This window comes from Carassius carassius, chromosome 3, assembly GCF_963082965.1.
Source record: "Carassius carassius chromosome 3, fCarCar2.1, whole genome shotgun sequence".
NCBI classification, from domain to species: domain Eukaryota; kingdom Metazoa; phylum Chordata; class Actinopteri; order Cypriniformes; family Cyprinidae; genus Carassius; species Carassius carassius.
Window position 1 is genome coordinate 39,660,580 of NC_081757.1, and position 18,230 is coordinate 39,678,809.

General features: G+C 39.4%; 3 protein-coding genes and 2 non-coding genes across 6 annotated transcripts in view; all 5 read left to right on the top strand.

The window, feature by feature from the left end:
* The first annotated feature begins 5,671 nt into the window (after positions 1-5,671).
* Positions 5,672-8,733, top strand: LOC132115281 (glycine cleavage system H protein, mitochondrial-like). Its single transcript, XM_059523662.1, has 5 exons — positions 5,672-6,057; positions 7,665-7,744; positions 8,262-8,325; positions 8,405-8,536; positions 8,635-8,733. The coding sequence occupies exons 1-5, from the start codon at positions 5,901-5,903 to the stop codon at positions 8,730-8,732; spliced, it is 531 nt and encodes a 176-aa protein (XP_059379645.1). The 5' UTR covers positions 5,672-5,900; the 3' UTR covers position 8,733.
* Positions 8,734-11,042: 2,309 nt separating this feature from the next.
* On the top strand, positions 11,043-14,844 carry LOC132126795 (large ribosomal subunit protein eL13). Its single transcript, XM_059538307.1, has 6 exons — positions 11,043-11,181; positions 11,747-11,862; positions 11,951-12,092; positions 13,215-13,388; positions 13,701-13,757; positions 14,642-14,844. Exons 2-6 carry the CDS (start codon positions 11,759-11,761, stop codon positions 14,798-14,800), a joined length of 636 nt encoding a protein of 211 aa, XP_059394290.1. The 5' UTR covers positions 11,043-11,181; positions 11,747-11,758; the 3' UTR covers positions 14,801-14,844.
* On the top strand, positions 13,076-13,157 carry LOC132128864 (small nucleolar RNA MBII-202). The gene has a single exon (XR_009428400.1). It is a non-coding gene; the product is annotated as a small nucleolar RNA MBII-202 (small nucleolar RNA).
* On the top strand, positions 13,549-13,630 carry LOC132128859 (small nucleolar RNA MBII-202). Its single transcript, XR_009428399.1, has one exon. It is a non-coding gene; the product is annotated as a small nucleolar RNA MBII-202 (small nucleolar RNA).
* A 3,069-nt stretch (positions 14,845-17,913) lies between the features above and the next one.
* The window catches only part of LOC132126804 (copine-7-like), a 61,015-nt gene continuing 60,698 nt past the window's right edge, over positions 17,914-18,230 (top strand). For both annotated transcript variants that reach the window (XM_059538319.1, XM_059538328.1), the window contains exon 1: positions 17,914-17,993. The gene's annotated coding sequence lies outside the window, so the exon portion shown is untranslated. The remainder of the gene's footprint in view (positions 17,994-18,230) is intronic.

Here is an 18,230-nt window from a genome sequence, read left to right on the forward strand (position 1 = left end):
AATAATTATTTGGACCAGCCAAATGGTTTGTGGGTTTTGTTTCCATATTGCATCTTGTGCTTTCTGTTCAAATAAAAGACATTCCCTCACAAAATAAATAAATAAATAAAGCACTCTTATGTTAAATTAATGGTATGTGTCATTATTATGTGCAAGTTTTATTTTGCAGTTTTAAGAACTACATTTCTTACCAAAAGTGACCCTAAAAGGTGCAATTGTGTTAGAAAGGAAAATGTATCAATTTTAAGTCAACATTTGAAGTGGATCAAAACCTTGCATCAAAGTTGTCCTAAATCTAAATGCTTTTGTCTTAAGACAACTTTGATTAACTTTTTTGATCCACTTCGAATGTTGACTACTGTATTATTTTATAGAGAGAATATTTGATAGATGTAAAAAATTTGCATAAAACATTAGTATTAGTATAGTAAGTCTTGTCAAATGTTACTGCAACAAGGTTGATGTGATTAATTAAACCTGTTGTTAGTCTGCTATGACACCTGACTGAACTTTAAAAAATCACTAGTTAATTAAAAGTAATTGGTAAATGTTTAGGTTCGTTTAATTGCAGGAACAATCTAGCCTTCTTAAACTTTATTCAGAGTGACAGTCTCGATCCGATTTCTGTGCTGTATGTAGCAAGTGTGAATGGCAAAAGTCATATGAGATACGATTCGAGCTTCATGCATTGCCTATGTGGTTTCAGGCACTTGCACACATAGACATGAAAGGGGGCTTGAGCACCTGCCCTCTTTATTCCTGGAGAGAAAGTGCCCTTTTTTCTGGGATGCTTTTTTTTTATTTTTGAAAAATAATATATTTCTGTTTGCACACAGCTTCCCTGTCAAACAAATATATTTATTGAAATATAGTATCTAAATATCAGGTCAGGAGTTCTGAAGCGCTCCCTCTCCCTCTCCCCCGATTGTTAAACCCGATTGTATTGCTTCCGCTAAAGAAAATAGTCCGCTCCGTCTCTACGGTTAGAATCCTGTGAGTCCATAGCAACGCTCTGTTTTTCATGGCAACGGTCTGTTATACTCCGCACAGCGGTCTGTTGGTTATAACAGACCGCATTCTACATTGGAATTCAACCAATCCATGTAATAAAATAAGTTAATAAAATAAGCATATATTCAAAATAACTCGTGGTGATATGCTTTAGTTATTTTGTTTATCCTATTTACCTGCATTTTCCTGTCAATTAGATGCAAATGTGCGCATTTTAACTAGTTGACGCCTAATTTGCATACAGAACGTCCCCAGTTATTGACTTACATCAAGAGTCTTTCCCCCTGAAATTTAGAAATGGTGAATTTAGAAGAAATCTACAGATGCAAACAGATGGAGGATACACTCTAAAAAATGTAGTAAATCTGAGTAACTGAATCTGGTACATTAATAAATAAAACTGAGTAGAAATAAGTTAACATTAAACTTTAAAAATAACGATATTTATAAATTAACTTTAAGTAATTTAACTTTTTTTATTTCCTCGAAACCTTTATAAAATAGTATTCCATACCACCACAAATACATACATGACATTGGCTTTTATTGAATTTTTACTCAATTATTTTGGTAAGTTTAATTTTAAAGTGTTATGTATTCTGATAACACCAAAATAATTAAAACGATGTAGTGCCTTGTGCAAAAATAAACAAATTATTAGTAAAACACGCCCCTCTGTTTGATGCAGTTATTTAGGTTATTCTATATATGAAGAGTTCAGATGAAAAATCGTCTAAGTGCCATCTGAAATTTCCTTCAATAATGATCATTTTTATCAAGCTTGTATGTTTATGTTCACTTAATTTACATTACTGGCAATGAAAATTACCTATTAATTGTCATTTAAGTTAAATTACTGAACTTAAATACGAGCTTGAAAAAAAAAGCTCATAAGAAAATTTCAGATGGCACTTAGAGGCTTTTGCATCTGAACTCTTCATATATACTTGAAACTAGTAGCATTGAAAATGTTTTCAAAACATGCACATTGTGGAATGGTTTCCTTTGCTGCTCTATAAACCTAGTGAATACTAAGGAGACCATGGTTTCTGTGAACTGATTATTTTGTAGACATCTTTTGAAAATGAAACAATTGCGTGAGTTTGAGGAAGATAAAATTAATTAACTTTTTTAATTATTTTTTTTTAAAAGGAAGTCAGAGTTGCGTTAACACATATATATATATATATATATATATATATCCATCCATCCATCTTCTTCCGCTTATCCGGGGCCGGGTCGCGGGGGCAGCAGTTTAAGCAGAGAACCCCAGACTTCCCTCTCCCTAGACACTTCCTCCAGCTCTTCTGGGGGGACACCGAGGCGTTCCCAGGCCAGCCGGGAGACATAGTCTCTCCAGCGTGTCCTAGGTCTTCCCCGGGGTCTCCTCCCAGTGGGACGCGCCCGGAACACCTTCCCGGGAAGGCGTCCAGGAGGCATCCGGAACAGATGCCCGAGCCACCTCAGCTGACCCCTCTCGATGTGGAGGAGCAGCGGCTCTACTCTGAGCTCCTCCCGGGTGACTGAGCTTCTCACCCTATCTCTAAGGGATCGCCCAGCCACCCTGCAGAGAAAGCTCATTTCGGCCGCCTGTATCCGGGATCTTGTCCTTTCGGTCATGACCCAAAGCTCATGACCATAGGTGAGAGTAGGAACGTAGATTGACCGGTAAATCGAGAGCTTCGCCTTGCGGCTCAGCTCTTTCTTCACCACGACAGACCGGTACATCGACCGCATTACTGCAGAAGCTGCACCGATCCGTCTGTCAATCTCCCGTTCCATCCTTCCCTCACTCGTGAACAAGACCCCAAGATACTTAAACTCCTCCACTTGAGGCAGGAACTCTCCACCAACCTGAAGTGGGCAAGCCACCCTTTTCCGACTGAGGACCATGGCCTCGGATTTGGAGGTGCTGATTCTCATCCCAGCCGCTTCACACTCGGCTGCAAACCGTCCCAGTGCATGCTGAAGGTCCTGGCTTGATGAGGCCAACACGACAACATCATCCGCAAAGAGCAGAGACGAAATCGTGTTGTCACCAAACCTGACCCCCTCCGGCCCCTGGCTGCGCCTAGAAATTCTGTCCATAAAAATCATGAACAGAACGACAAAGGGCAGCCCTGCCGGAGTCCAACACGCACCGGGAACAAGTCTGACTTACTGCTGGCAATACGAACCAAGCTCCTGCTCCGGTCGTACAGGGACCGGATAGCCCTTAGCAAAGGGCCCCGGACCCCATACTCCCGGAGCACCCTCCACAGGCCGCCGCGAGGGACACAGTCGAATGCCTTCTCCAAATCCACAAAGCACATGTGGACTGGTTGGGCAAACTCCCATAAACCCTCCAGCACCCTGTAGAGGGTATAGAGCTGGTCCAGTGTTCCACGGCCTGGACGAAAACCACACTGTTCCTCCTGAATCCGAGGTTCTACTATCGGCCGGATTCTCCTCTCCAGTACCCTGGCATAGACTTTCCCAGGGAGGCTGAGAAGTGTGATCCCCCTGTAGTTGGAACAGACCCTCCGGTCCCCCTTCTTAAAAAGAGGGACCACCACCCCGGTCTGCCATCCCAGAGGCACCGTCCCCGACTGCCACGCGATGCTGCAGAGGCGTGTCAGCCAAGACAGCCCCACTACATCCAGAGACTTGAGGTACTCAGGGCGGATCTCATCCACCCCCGGTGCCTTGCCACCGAGGAGTTTCTTGACTACCTCGGTGACTTCAGCTTGGGTGATGGACGAGTCCACATCTGAGCCCTCAGCCTCTGCTTCCTCAATGGAAGACGTGACAGCGGGATTGAGGAGATCCTCGAAGTATTCCTTCCACCATCCAACGACATCCCCAGTTGAGGTCAACAGCTCCCCACCTTTACTGTAAACAGCGTTGGTAGGGCACTGCTTCCCTCTCCTGAGGCGCCGGACGGTTTGCCAGAATCTCTTCGAGGCTGACCGATAGTCCTTCTCCATGGCCTCACCGAACTCCTCCCAGGCCCGAGTTTTTGCCTCCACAACCACCCGGGCTGTAGTCCGCTTGGCCTGCCGGTACCTGTCAGCTGCCTCAGGAGTCCCACAAGCCAACCAGGCCCGATAGGACTCCTTCTTCAGCTTGACGGCATCCCTTACTTCCGGTGTCCACCACCGGGTTCGGGGATTGCCACCTCGACAGGCACCGGAAACCTTACGGCCACAGCTCCGAGCGGCCGCTTCGACAATGGAGGTGGAGAACATGGTCCACTCGGACTCAATATCTCCAGCCTCCCTCGGGATCCGGTCGAAGCTCTGCCGGAGGTGGGAGTTGAAGATCTCTCTGACAGGAGACTCGGCCAAACGTTCCCAGCAGACCCTCACAGTACGTTTGGGTCTGCCGAGTCTGTCCAGCTTCCTCCCCCGCCATCGGATCCAACTCACCACCAGGTGGTGATCGGTTGACAGCTCCGCCCCTCTCTTCACCCGAGTGTCCAAGACATACGGCCGGAGGTCGGATGAAACGACCACAAAGTCGATCATCGACCTACGGCCTAGGGTGTCCTGGTGCCACGTGTACTGATGGACACCCTTATGCTTGAACATGGTGTTCGTTATGGACAAGCTGTAACTAGCACAGAAGTCCAATAACTGAACACCGCTCGGGTTCAGATCAAGGGGGCCGTTCCTCCCAATCACGCCCCTCCAGGTGTCACTGTCGTTGCCCACGTGGGCGTTGAAGTCCCCCAGTAAAACGACGGAGTCCCCAGTCGGAGCACTTTCCAGCACCCCTCCCAGAGACTCCAAGAAGGCCGGGTACTCTGCACTGCCGTTCGGCCCGTAGGCACAAACGACAGTGAGAGACCTATCCCCGACCCGAAGGTGCAGGGAAGCGACCCTCTCGTTCACCGGGGTAAACTCCAACACATGGCAGCTGAGCTGGGGGGCTATAAGCAAACCCACACCAGCCCGCTGCCTCTCACCATGGGCAACTCCAGAGTGGTGAAGAGTCCATCCTCTCTCGAGGAGTGTGGTTCCAGAGCCCAAGCTGTGCGTAAAGGTGAGCCCGACTATCGCTAGTCGGAACCTCTCAACCTCACGCACAATCTCGGGCTCCTTCCCCGCCAGTGAGGTGACGTTCCACGTCGCTAGAGCTAGTTTCCGTGTCCAGGGATCGGGCTGTCGAGGCCCCCGCCTTCGACTGCTGCCCGATTGTCTAAGCACCGGCCCCTTACGGTCCCTCCTGTAGGTGGTGAGCCCACGGGAAGGCGGCCCCACGTCGCTCCTTCGGGCTGAGCCCGGCCGGACCCCGTGGGGAGAGGCCCGGCCACCAGGCGCTCGCATACGAGCCCCACCCCCCGGGCCTGGCTCCAGGGTGGGGCCCCGGCTGCGCCATACCGGGCGAAGTCACGGTCCTTAGATTTAGTCTTCTCATAAGGGGGTTCTGAACCGCTCTTAGTCTGACCCGTCGCCTAGGAATATATATATATATATATATATATATATATATATATATTGTTTCATTATATACTTTTTTGTTTAAAAAAAAAAAACTAATTATGAGAAGTGCCCTTTATTTCACTTGAGCCCCTGCCCCTCAAAATGTCTGTGCACGTCCCTGTGTGGTTTGAAACCTTGTCATTATAATTATTATTAAGCTTATAGTCAGTCTGTGAAGAAACTTGCTTTGCATCTCCATAGTTCCCAAACAAAGGAATTTCTTCTCATTGTGCTATACTTTTGCTTTCATAATGCTGGGACTTTGTATAACAGGTCGTATAGTCTGTGCCAGTGTTCATTTCGTTATCGACATCTTTATTCTCAGTCTAATTATCAGCACCGTGAGGTCTGTGGTTCAGCGGGAGCGCGCCTCTCGCGCGGTCAAGTGCATGAGGTGTTATTTCACGACTGAAGCCTATTGAGTCGATGAAGATGGCGATGTGTGCGGGGCTCCGATGCGTTTCGGCAAACTTCTCGGCAGCATTGCCCCTGCTCACGAGACCTGCACGTATCTGGACGTGCCAAAATTCGCTACGGCCAAACGTTTTAAGGACGCTTTCCACGAGCTCGCGGCTCTCGGGAGGTAAAAACTTTGCAGAACTCCACGGCTCCTGTGTTTTACATCTCGCATTTAGCTTTGCCGCAAGAACTGCAGCCATTCCTGTTTGCATTCTGGTCTTTTTAAGAGCTTTAATCTTCTAAATGCTACGGATTGCTTAACAACAACGGAGTTTGTATTTGGGATTTAACTTTGATTACTTTGTTTCGTTTGTTACGTCGGGGAGGTCCCAGGCGTTTGATACATTCCAGTGATTTATTCGAGGAAAGTTGCTTGGCGGATTCGAATTTTGGAATTCGAATCTTTCGTTTAAATTGCCTCTTTATTTTTGGAACCATTACGTAGTCTAACCTTTTTTTTTGTTAAATGTTAAAAGTGCACAATGTTCAGTGTGTTTTATTTATTTATTTATTTTTGCTGACGCTTTCACCGGAGCAAACTCGCCACGCTTGACTAGTTTTCTCGGTACAGTATCATGTGGCTCAAATTAATTTGAGATGAAGCTAATTAAAGTTAAGACCGTGCTGTATCTTGTGCCCATGAAGTTTGACCAGAGCCCCCCTGACTCTACACATGATCTCACTTAAATCTGCCGTTCACGAAATCTATGAAATTAGACCGCATCACCTTCATTATGTTTCCTTGGAAGCCTCAAGATCAAAAATTAACTACAGGAGTGTCTTTCATAAAGCCCAGCCATGCTCACAATCTGGTTTAAACCTGTATTGTTTCTGCATGGGCTGATGCTAGAATCCGAGGCTTTGCTCCTCTGGGAGTCCTCAGTTGATGGTGTTCATCGGTTTGCCAGACTGTTCTCCTAGAATTATGGTGTTAATATGAAATTTATATAAAATTAAGAACAGTCAATGATTTTCTTTCTGAATCAGGTCTTGGGACATTTTAGTCATGCTCGTTTAATTTGGATCACATGTTTTATCTTACTCTAATTGTATGGGTTTGTTGTACAGAAACCCACAAATGGGTGTTTGAGAAACGTGTTTGAAAGCCGGTTATTTTGCAGTTGTCTGGCACAGAAAGTCCACCATTTGGCATGCCTTAACCTGACCTTTACAGTTGCTTCTGCCCTCAGAGACTCATGCTCCTTACAGTGATTTTAAAACAATTCAGAAAACCTGTAGTGAAAAGGAAGACCGATCTGGAAATTGATGCTTCATTACCTTTATGGAGTTTGAATGGTCAAACTGTCATCAGCATTAAGTTAATTTTTATGCAAAAAGAAAATGTCTTTGAACTAAAACTCCCATTTAAATTAATGGTTCTTTGAATCCAAAATAATAAAAAAAAAAAAAAATGAGAATAGTGTTTTTTTTTTCTTAACTTAAAACTAATACTTATAATAGTCTAATAATAGTCTAATAGTCCAGTAACTGAAGTAAAATGTTAATATTAAATAAACTTGCATTTGAAAATGTGAAATTACTAAAACAAACCTTTATTTTTTTTTAATATAATGTTACAAAGCACAAACTGAAATTAAACTCAAAATATAAAAATAAAAGCTCATTTAAAATGCTATAGTATTCTAAAATAACACTGTGAGAGAGTAACTGACAGCACACTTATTCTGTTTATCTGGATCTTATTACTTATATTCTCTTGTGTTTTTCCAGCTCTGAAGTTTACAGACAAACACGAATGGGTGAGAGTGGAGGGGAGTGTGGGCACGGTTGGCATCAGCAACTTTGCTCAGGTGTGCTCCTCCTCTTTAGAAAGAAACAAGTGTTTATAGATGGTGTCGAGTGTGTGAGAGAGTGTGTCACGCACACTCACTCACACACTCTCACAAATGCTTTTTCTTTTTATACTTTTTACTTATTTTGTGATGGAGGGGAAAAAACAATTCTGAGGAAAAAAGTCTGAATTGTGAGTTGTCAATTCAGGCTTGGCAGAGAAAAAGTCATATTTGTGAGTTTCTCATAAAAAGAGACCGAACTGTGAGATAAAATATCACAATTTTTACTTCAATAATGTGTTTCCAAATAAAATTAAATATACATTGAGAAGGAAGGGAGGTGTTGAAAAAATCCCTTTTCTGTCTTTTTTTGTGTCTTTGGAATAACATGCAAGAAAAAAGATAGGGTGAGGGATCCATTTTAATTTGATGTTGACTTAAAAAGTTATGTTATTGCAATATTTTCTTTTTATGCAGTTTAAAATAATATTCTGATGAATAGATGTCTTTCATTTTCTCCGTTCAAACACTGTAGGAAGCGTTAGGTGATGTGGTTTACTGTGGGCTTCCAGAAGTGGGAACGAAGCTTGAACAAATGGGTGAGAAGATTCTGAAATGCCCATCTTATGCCTTTGCCCTGCTATAGCATAGACAACATGACATGCATTTCTTTTTCAGAGGAGTTCGGTGCTTTAGAAAGTGTCAAAGCTGCTAGTGAGTTGTATTCTCCACTGACTGGAGAAGTGACCGAAATCAACACAAATCTGACAGATAACCCGGGACTAGTAAATAAAGCCTGCTATGAAGATGGTGAGTGCAGCTGTTAGTCTCTTACTAAACTGAAAGTACACAATACTATATATGAATGTGGAATATACCACTAAAACAATCCTTTCTCTCTCCTCAAGGATGGTTAATTAAGATGACCATAGAGAAACCTGCAGAACTTGACCAACTCATGGATGAAGCTGCTTATGAAAAATTCATCAAATCCCTCGATTCATAAAGACCTTCGTTATTTGTTATTATTGATCGTTCGGAGCATTTAAGGATTCTCTAAAATTAGTACTAATACAACTCTTTGTAATCTATTTATTTTGATTTTATAATTTTCTTTTCCACCAAAATAATATTTTGTAATGTGCCAGTTTAACACAATCGTGTATTTTGGAGTCAAAAGCCAAATATTTCGAGGTGCTTTACATGGACTCAAACAAAGACAGGGCTGGTTCTGCTGATCGTCTTATAGTATATTTGTTAATGTAATGTGCGTGACATTGACGTAACATGACATGCAATAAAATCAAAAGTGTAACATTGTGAGCCAGTTTGCGTCTGTGTTCTGGTATATTCAAATTCGACCCTTTCAGATTGTCTTATGATGGCAGTAATGTATTGTTCTTATAACTTAAAGCATATAATAAATGATGAGTTTAACACATGAATGTGAAGCATTGCTTCTGACGTACCTTACCACAAATGCTTCCATCATATATTACCAAAGAAATTCCAATTAATTAAAACAGACCAAAAATAAATTAAAACAGCAATATTGTGAAATATTATTGCGATTTAAAAATGTATTTAATAATATGTATTTATTTAAAAAAAATAATTTATTCCTGTTATGCAAAGCTGAATTTTACAATTCCGAGTATGGGTTACCATACTTGGCAAATGTCACTACTTTCACTTTCATTTCACGTTCACTTAGTGTCACGTGATTTTTCAGAAATCATTTTACTATGCAGATTTGCCTTTTAGAAAATATCTGGATTCTTTGATGAATAGACCATTACAAAGAACAGCGTTCGTTTAAAATAGAAATCTTTTAAAACTAATAGTTTTATTGTGATTTTCTCTGCTAAATAAAAGTATTAATTTCTTTAAAAGAAAAAAAAAAAAAAAACGTCTGACCCAATTTTGAACAGTAGTGTACATTATCTAGAAATGCACCATTGTTTATTTCAGATATTTTTGTTTGCAAGCAAATTGCACAAATATTGATGCATTTATTTTCGTACTTTACTTTGTTTTAAGAGCTTGTTCTCTTGATGCTGAGATTGATAGAGAAAAGAATGGCACACATGCAGATGGAGACCAAGAGCACCTCCCAGCACAGCACACCTTGACCTTTGACCTGAGATTAAATGACTCATGAGTTTCTGTGTTCCAGCAATCAATGATTAATGACTGGTGATCATAGTATCTTTTTTTGACTGTAAAAAAAAAATCCTTTGTTAGGAAACAGGAACTCCTTGGCCAAAAGGTTATTTATTTAGATGTTTATAATGTTGACTTATTTTAGTAACTATCTACAGATTATAGTTGTACTTGTTTTATACAATTTTATGTAATGAGATGCAACCAGCAAAATGTGGCTGATTTTATCTTGACCTTATGAGACGAATGACATTCATTACATAAGTGTAAAAGGCAAATAGATGTATAATTATATAAGCCTTTGTTTTACCATACAACTTTACAAATATGTGACCCTGGGGCACAAAACCAGTCTTAAGTCGCTGGGGTATATTTTTAGCATAGCCCAAAAAACATTGTATGGGTCAGAATTATTGATTTTTCTTTTATGCCAAAAATCATTAGATTTGAATTAAGATCATGTTCCATGAAGATATTTTGTACCTTTCCTACTGTAAATATATCAAAACTTAATTTTTGGTTAGTAATATGCATTGCTAAGAATTAATTGCTGTTGTTTAGGATGCAGAGTAATGCTTACTCCAGGTATACCAGGTTTTCTATTTAACCACACCTTTTAAAATGCTTTCATTAGATTACAGACAAGTTTCAAGAGTTTCCCAAGTCCCATAGAAATATCAGAGAATTTAAAAAGTGGCTGAACACAACATCCAGTTTTCCAGCAATGCTCAGTTTTAACGCAGGCATATTTAGAACAGATTTTACTCAAATTCCCTGTATATACATTCTTATCTTTCTCCAGTGATAAAGTGTTCCTCATGTTCAAAAATATTGTTACTAAATGGAAAGCATTTTACTTGCACATTTATACAATGGTGGTTTATCATTTATTTTGTATGATGGAGTGTGATCGTTCTAGTCAGCATTCTTATACTTATATTCGATTGTGTAAATGTATGTGTGTGTTAATGAACATATATATTTTTTTTGCCTGCACGTATCTACGTATGCATTTTTTTGCGTTAACTGCGTTACATTAATAACGTTCTCTTTTACATTCAATTTATTAACTATTAATTAATTGATTATTATTAGTAGTAGTAGTAGTACACTATTAGTTGTCGAACTTTTAATCTATTTCCATCCACGTGCTGATTTGCCACAACCCAAACCGGCTTCACACTTCCGGTAGACGCGCACATCGCTCGTTGCTATTGGCTCTTTTCTTCACTTCCCATAAAACCCTGCGTTACCGTTTCCTTTTCCTTTTCAGCCATTTTCCGCTACAGACGGTATGTGCTTTTATTCCGGCTAAACATCAAGTTTATCCGCTTTAATCCTCAGTAACCGTGTATCAAATGATGATTTAAGTAGCCCAGTCTTAAAGTGTAATTAGTTTCACGTGCGAACATGGCTCTATTGTCAGTGTTATACATAAACGAGAGATGAAAATTTTTATTTTAGTACACAGTCCCCTGTGGCAGTCTCTATACTCCCGTGTGTTTGTGTGAATATCAGTTTGAAATGTTAAACAGCGGTTCATGAACCAGTCAAGTGTTTGGAAACCCAAATAAAACACATTCAGCTCAAGTCTTCCTCGCGCGTGTTTACTGTCGTCTTTGAGCTGTTGCTCTATGAAGCACGCGACACAGTCAGGCGATAGAGGAGCTCGGGGTGTTTGGACTGGGCTACAGACTTTATATAACTTCAGAGGTGTTTTAATAGCGTTCATGGGCGTGCAGATCTTAACTAGAAACCGTAACGGCCGTGCAAAGTTTCAGGTTAATGCTGGTTGAGCTATATGTGAACGTGGAGCAGGGAACTGTGCTCATTACTGTGATGTTTGTTTTCCATTAGGAGTGAACAGTCATGGCTCCCAGCAGGAATGGCATGATCTTGAACCCTCACTTTCATAAAGACTGGCAGAAGAGAGTGCGCACCTGGTTCAACCAGCCGGCCAGGAAGATCCGCAGGTAACACGCATCCACTGACTAATGGATTATAATAGTTCATGGAGATCATCACTTTATTACAACACCTCTTGCTTGTTTTTGTCCTCAGACGAAAGGCCCGTCAGGCAAAGGCTCGGCGCATCGCTCCAAGACCAGTTTCTGGTCCTCTTCGGCCAGCGGTCAGGTGTCCAACCATCCGCTATCACACCAAGGTCCGTGCGGGCCGCGGTTTCACCCTGGAGGAGCTGAAGGTAAGATATCACATTGCTGCTAGTTTTTAAATCAGTTAGTTCACCCAAATGTGACCCTCGACTACAAAACCAGTCATAAGGTGCAATTTTTAAAGATTGATATTTGCCCATCATCTAAAAGCTGAATAAATAATCTTTCTTATTGATGCATGGTTTGATGCATGGTTTGAATAATAATAATGAAAAAAAAAAAAAATACATGTGTGTGTGTGATTATTTATATATATATATATATATATATATATATATATATATATATATATATATATATATATATATATATATATATATAGAGAGAGAGAGAGAGAGAGAGAGAGAATCACATTTCAAGTTATCCAAATAATGTCTTTAGCAATGCATCATAATATATTTACTGTAGGAAGTTTATAAAATATCTTCATGGAACAGGATCTTTACTTAATATCCTAATGGTTTTTTGCATTAAAGAAAAATTTATAATTCTGACCTATACAATGTGGTATTGGCTGTTGTTACAAATATAGCTGTGACTTCAGACTGGTTTTGTGCTCCAGGGTCACAAATCAGAAAATTGTAGTTTACTCAACCCTCACTCTTTGATTTAATATTTGAAACACAAGACATTAAATGAATCTTGAAGTTTCTGTCTCCCTTTTGAAAATCCAGGTTACCAAAACTTAGAAGATCCAAAAACGGCCACGGTGTGTATGTTGTTTTTGTACATGGTTTATAGGCAATTGTTTTGCATGTATGATTTTAGTTTATTCACATCGTAACTTCACAAGACTTGGTTTAAACCGGTTTATATGGGTCTTTTTACAACACATTGTGCTTTTTGGATCTTCCTGTTTTGGTTACCTGGACTCTCAGTGATTGGACAGAACCCTCTCAAGATAAGTCTTGTGGGTTTGGAATGACATGAGGGTGAGTAAATGATGATTTTGTGTGAACTATCCATTTTAACAGTTTTTCTTGTTTGTTAATGGTTATTTCAGACAGTCAGATGATGACAATTCTCCGGAATCTCTGTACTTCATTGATGATCTCCTTTGAACCCCATTTGCTGATGACTGTTGATGCTGAAACTGTTCATGTGTTCCAGCATGATCATGTCTCACGTTGCTTTGTAATTTGCTTATACAGGCAGCAGGAATCAACAAGAAGGTGGCGCGCACCATCGGCATCGCTGTTGACGCTCGTCGGCGTAACCGATCCACAGAGTCTCTGCAGAACAACGTTCAGCGGCTGAAGGAGTACCGCTCCAAACTCATCATCTTCCCCAGGAAGGCTTCTGCACCCAAGAAGGGAGATAGCACTGTAAGTGGCTTCCTTAAGTTCATAACGCCGACCTTTCTGGGGATAAATATTGTTTTGAAGCTGTGTGATTCGTTGTAAATCATAGCCTTCAGTGTATATGGCAGCAGGTCTAAAATGCAGTTTATTGTAAAGGGTAACCGCTTTAGTGTTTGCAGTCAAATGATGACACTTTCTCCGGAATCTCTGCACAGCCTTGATGACTTTTGAACCCTTTTACAACTGATGACTGCATACGCTCTAGCCCTATTCAGTAGTGGTGTTTTTGGTCTTTTTTTTGTCTTTTGACACTCTTTTTGTTTTGTGTTTGTGTAGGAGGAGGAGGTCAAGATGGCTACACAGCTCACTGGACCTGTCATGCCCATCAAAAACGTATGTATCACCCTTACTACTAAGTAGTGTTCCAGACCGCTAAATGTTTCTCTGGCATTTTATGCAAGCATTCTGCAATTACTGATTTACAGAAAAAGCTATATGAATGTCATTTTTGGCCATGTAAATATCAGCAATCTTAAATTCATAAAGTCTTGGCATTGAATGTTGCACTGAAAAAAAAATCCTATTAAATCAACGCACATTTGCTTGAAATGCATGTCGTCTTTTGAACATATGAGGTTGTTTTTGAGAGATTTAACAATTGAGTTCCGTTTAAAGCCTAACAAATATGTAAATGAAATCTTGTTTTCCCTTTGAATTAAATAGACTTTTCTTGAATCATTGGCAGATGTTGTTTTTCTATATTTTGATCAATTTCTGAGTAAACAAGACGTTGTCATTTTGTTTCTCAAGCAAATGTATCTTCATCAAAAGAATCTTTAGACATTCACATGAGGAAAACGAGACAAATGTATTGAGGAAGAACATCACTTGTGCAGTAAAAATGATCTCCATATTCTAGTGGTTGAGGGCAGAGATGTAGGAACTTGAGCTTTTCTAAATGTAAAGTAATGGAGATCTTTTGGAAGTTGCAGACATTTACAAAACCTATTGATGTATTGTTTCATTCAATTTATTCCTTAATTTATAAGATTCTTTGAACTAAGTTTCTATGAAAAAATTGTCTTCAAATGTACCTTAATAAAACCTGCACAACCAAGCTGTAAAACAGGCCAACTGTATATACTGTGTGCAGGCTTAAACTGGTCTTATTTCCTGTCAGGAATAAGATGCAGGTTGAGATGTTTAATGCAAACTCAGCTCTTGATGTATAATGTAGTGTTCTGCTGCATCTAAGGAAGTGTCCATATTTCCTGCAGGTGTACAAGAAAGAGAAGGCCCGCGTGATCTCAGAGGACGAGAAGAACTTCAAGGCCTTTGCCAGTCTGCGTATGGCTCGTGCCAACGCCCGTCTGTTCGGCATCCGTGCCAAGAGGGCGAAGGAGGCCGCCGAGCAGGATCCCGAAAAGAAGAAATAAATCATACTTTCTTAGGAACTGTCAAAAAATAAATGTTTTAAAAAAAATCATGCTTTTGGAGTCATTTCATTTCAACGAATCTTTTGATTTGTCTGCTTTTAAGAGGAAATGTGTGTATAGTTTGCTGTTCTGTCTTAAGTGACTTTAGACTGATGTTTAGCAGTTCCTCTCCCTACAGACGATTTCTTGAGGTTTTGGGTGATGATCGAGGCTGCAAGTGACAATGCAGAAAAAAAAACGATGCTTTTTTTTTCTGTTTGAGTATTGTTTAAAAAAATGGTTCAAGTCATTGGTTTGATTCCTGTGGATCAAGCACTTAAATGTATGCGTCAAAAGTGCTTTTCAAATACATATAGGGGAGTGAGATGGCTATTTTTAATTCACCAGAAGATGGCAGTGTTTACCTTTATCGAAGTGTTTGGTTTAGTAATAACTTTTTTTTAAATAATTTTTTTCCCCCCTTGGTAGCTTAACTTTTTTTTTTTTTTTTTATGCTGGACCTGGGTAAGGCATGTGCTAGTTAGACCTGCTAAAGGGATAGTCCACCAGAAATTTTTGTTCTAATAGTAGAATTATAATAATTTACAAATACTCAGTTCATTCCAAACCTGGATATATTTCTAAATAGATGTTTTGTACAATGCTGTGTATCAAACAACGTTTGAGAGAGCTGATTATCAGTGAGAAGAGGGGGAAAAGACTATTTTTAGAATCTGTTTTGTCCACTGAATACAGATCAGCTGTTTCAGTGTTTATAAATGGCATTATTTTCTGTCCTGTAGGTGATGTCATAATGGCCGGTGGTGGTTTTGAATGGACTGTGGGTGTATTATGCAAACATTGCATTCCCACATCATCATATGATTGATTTTTTATTTTTTTTTATTATTATTTTTTTTTTTTACAAACAACCAACTTTTCAATTTACTGGAGTCGTGTGGATTACTTGTGGATCTTTGTGATTTTTATCAGCTGTTTGGGCCCATTCTGACGGCGCCCATTCAGTGCAGTTTCTCCAAATCTGATTAAAATGATCATCTTATCTACATCTTGGATGCCGGAGAGTGAGTACATTTTCAGTTAAATGTTCATTTTTGTGTTAACTATACATTAAAGCAAATGTGTTTCCTCTTACTGGTTGATATCTTGTATTATTAGTCCTTCTCATCAGGATTCCTGATGGAGTGGCAGACAGAATTAGCAAAGTCTGTTTAAGATGATCAGCACAGTGGCCACAACATCATCTTATTTTCTATAAACTACATAACACTTTATCTCTGATGAAGTAATTTCCATTCTCTTTCTCACTTCCTGACCAATCTAATTCTGTCCTATCAAAAAAAAAAAAAAAAAAAAAAACAGTGAGGGAAAAAATTGTGGGTGGGATGAAAAAGGTTCTGTGAGCACAATAATGGCATTTGTTACGTGCATACATGTAGGCGTTATACCTCTGGGTATGGCTTCAGACAGCTATAAGCCGTTAATTACTCTTCTTAATTGATTTACAAGTTATGTTATATCCTGTCGACATGCATCCATGCTGCTCACTAAACAAATGACAGGAAACTCTCTCCAATTAAATGAAAATGGCATTTCTTGTTTATCTCAAAATATTGTCTATATACATGAAGACAATTATTTTAGGACCTATGTGCCTTTTTTAAAGCCCCAAAATAAAACACTAGTCTGATTTTGAATGATAGCATTAGGTATCTTAGCAATATTATGTAAGAATAGTCTAACAATGCTAGTTACACCACTTTCACCATTACACCACTATTGTGCTATCTGAAAAAAATAAAAATGCATCAGCCAGTAACATAAAAGCATTTCAATAACTCTAGAGCCATTTGGTTGTTTTGGAACTGATTGGTTATCAGTAATCAGAGCTCAGCTTATGCACATCAGATCCAACAAATAATGAACAAAGCAATATTTGTAGATCATTTGGTCAATGTTCACTCAAAATACTGAGGGTAATATGCTCAGATTGGTGAGGTGTATGATCAGACCCTTTTTAAAAATAAATATGAAACTTTTGCGAAATGTAATAAAACAAGTTGATGAAATGATTGAATCTAATATTTGATAATAATATAGCATAACAAGAAATTCTGAAGTTAGTTAATGTGGTTTAAAAAAACAAACACCAGTGGTTCAGAGACTTTACATAAATAAATAATAGAAAAATTCGGTCAAAATTCTATAATCATCCTTTTAGGAAGTGCATGGAACTGAAAGGAATATTAAAAATTCCTTTATCCTTTATGAAAGGATATGTCAACCATGACCTTGAGGCTAATGTCTAAACTTTACATCAAACTGTAAACACCAACCCTATTATTAAACATGTTTTTATATTACACCACTAAGTGTGTGTGTATATCTATATATATCTATCTATATATATATATATATATATATATATATGTATATATAAACACTCAAAATTCACAGTGGTTTGTATGGTAGGGTAAGTTTGTATAGTTTTACTTATAACCATGACCTGGCTAGTAATTACCTTTTTTACATTAAACCCGTTTATATATATATATATATATATATATATATATATATATATATATATATATATATATATATATATATATATATATATATATATATATATCATGCAATTCCCTAAGTGTATTAAAAACAAAAACACCACCACCAGCAACAACAACAACAACAAAACACTCAAATTATCACAGTGGAACATGCAATTCCCTAAAAAAAAAAAGAAAAAAAAAAATCCTCAAAATCTTACAGTGACACATGAAATTCCCTAAATTTATATATATATATACACACACACACACACACACACACACACACACACACACACACACACACACACACACACGCACACACACACGCACACACACATATATATATGACTTCTGCACATTCATACAAGCTTGGGGTGCCGATTCTTGCCGAAACTGACGTCGGTCAAAGACTTTTACCAGCTGAGGCTGTTAAATTCACTCCGATGTAGCTCTTCGACGCAACATGACGCCAAAGCCGAACTATAGCGCGCGCGGTGGGCATGTGTCAGCCGCTCCGCTCCTCTCTCTCTCTCTCTCTCTCTCTCTCTCTCTCTCTCTCTCTCTCTCTCTCTCTCTCTCTCTCTCTCTCTCTCTCTCTCTCTCCACACACACACACACTGAGAGAAGAGCAGCAGCAACAGCAGGTGAGAACCCAGCTCTCATTTAGACTTAATCAATTATGTTTGCTGTTAGGCATCAAGGAATTTGAATGATTATTATTATTAATTATTATTATTACTACTGTTTGACTATATGCTGTTTTGCATATGCAGTGGTGTTAGTTAGGCTATAATTAGGGACAACTGATTACGTTGTTTACATGTGGTATCTAACTTGTCAGTGCTTGCAAATCTTTGCGGAATGGTAAAGGATGCAGCAAA

Bases quoted from the DNA above. Each gene is read 5' to 3' on its own strand.
- LOC132115281 (XM_059523662.1), top strand. From the start codon at position 5,901: ATGAAGATGGCGATGTGTGCGGGGCTCCGATGCGTTTCGGCAAACTTC. The intron at 6,058-7,664 runs GTAAAAACTTTG...GTGTTTTTCCAG, and splicing joins GAGCTCGCGGCTCTCGGGAG to CTCTGAAGTTTACAGACAAA. The intron at 8,537-8,634 runs GTGAGTGCAGCT...TCTCTCCTCAAG, and splicing joins TAAAGCCTGCTATGAAGATG to GATGGTTAATTAAGATGACC.
- LOC132126795 (XM_059538307.1), top strand. From the start codon at position 11,759: ATGGCTCCCAGCAGGAATGGCATGATCTTGAACCCTCACTTTCATAAA. The intron at 11,863-11,950 runs GTAACACGCATC...TTTTGTCCTCAG, and splicing joins CCGGCCAGGAAGATCCGCAG to ACGAAAGGCCCGTCAGGCAA. The intron at 13,758-14,641 runs GTATGTATCACC...TATTTCCTGCAG, and splicing joins CTGTCATGCCCATCAAAAAC to GTGTACAAGAAAGAGAAGGC.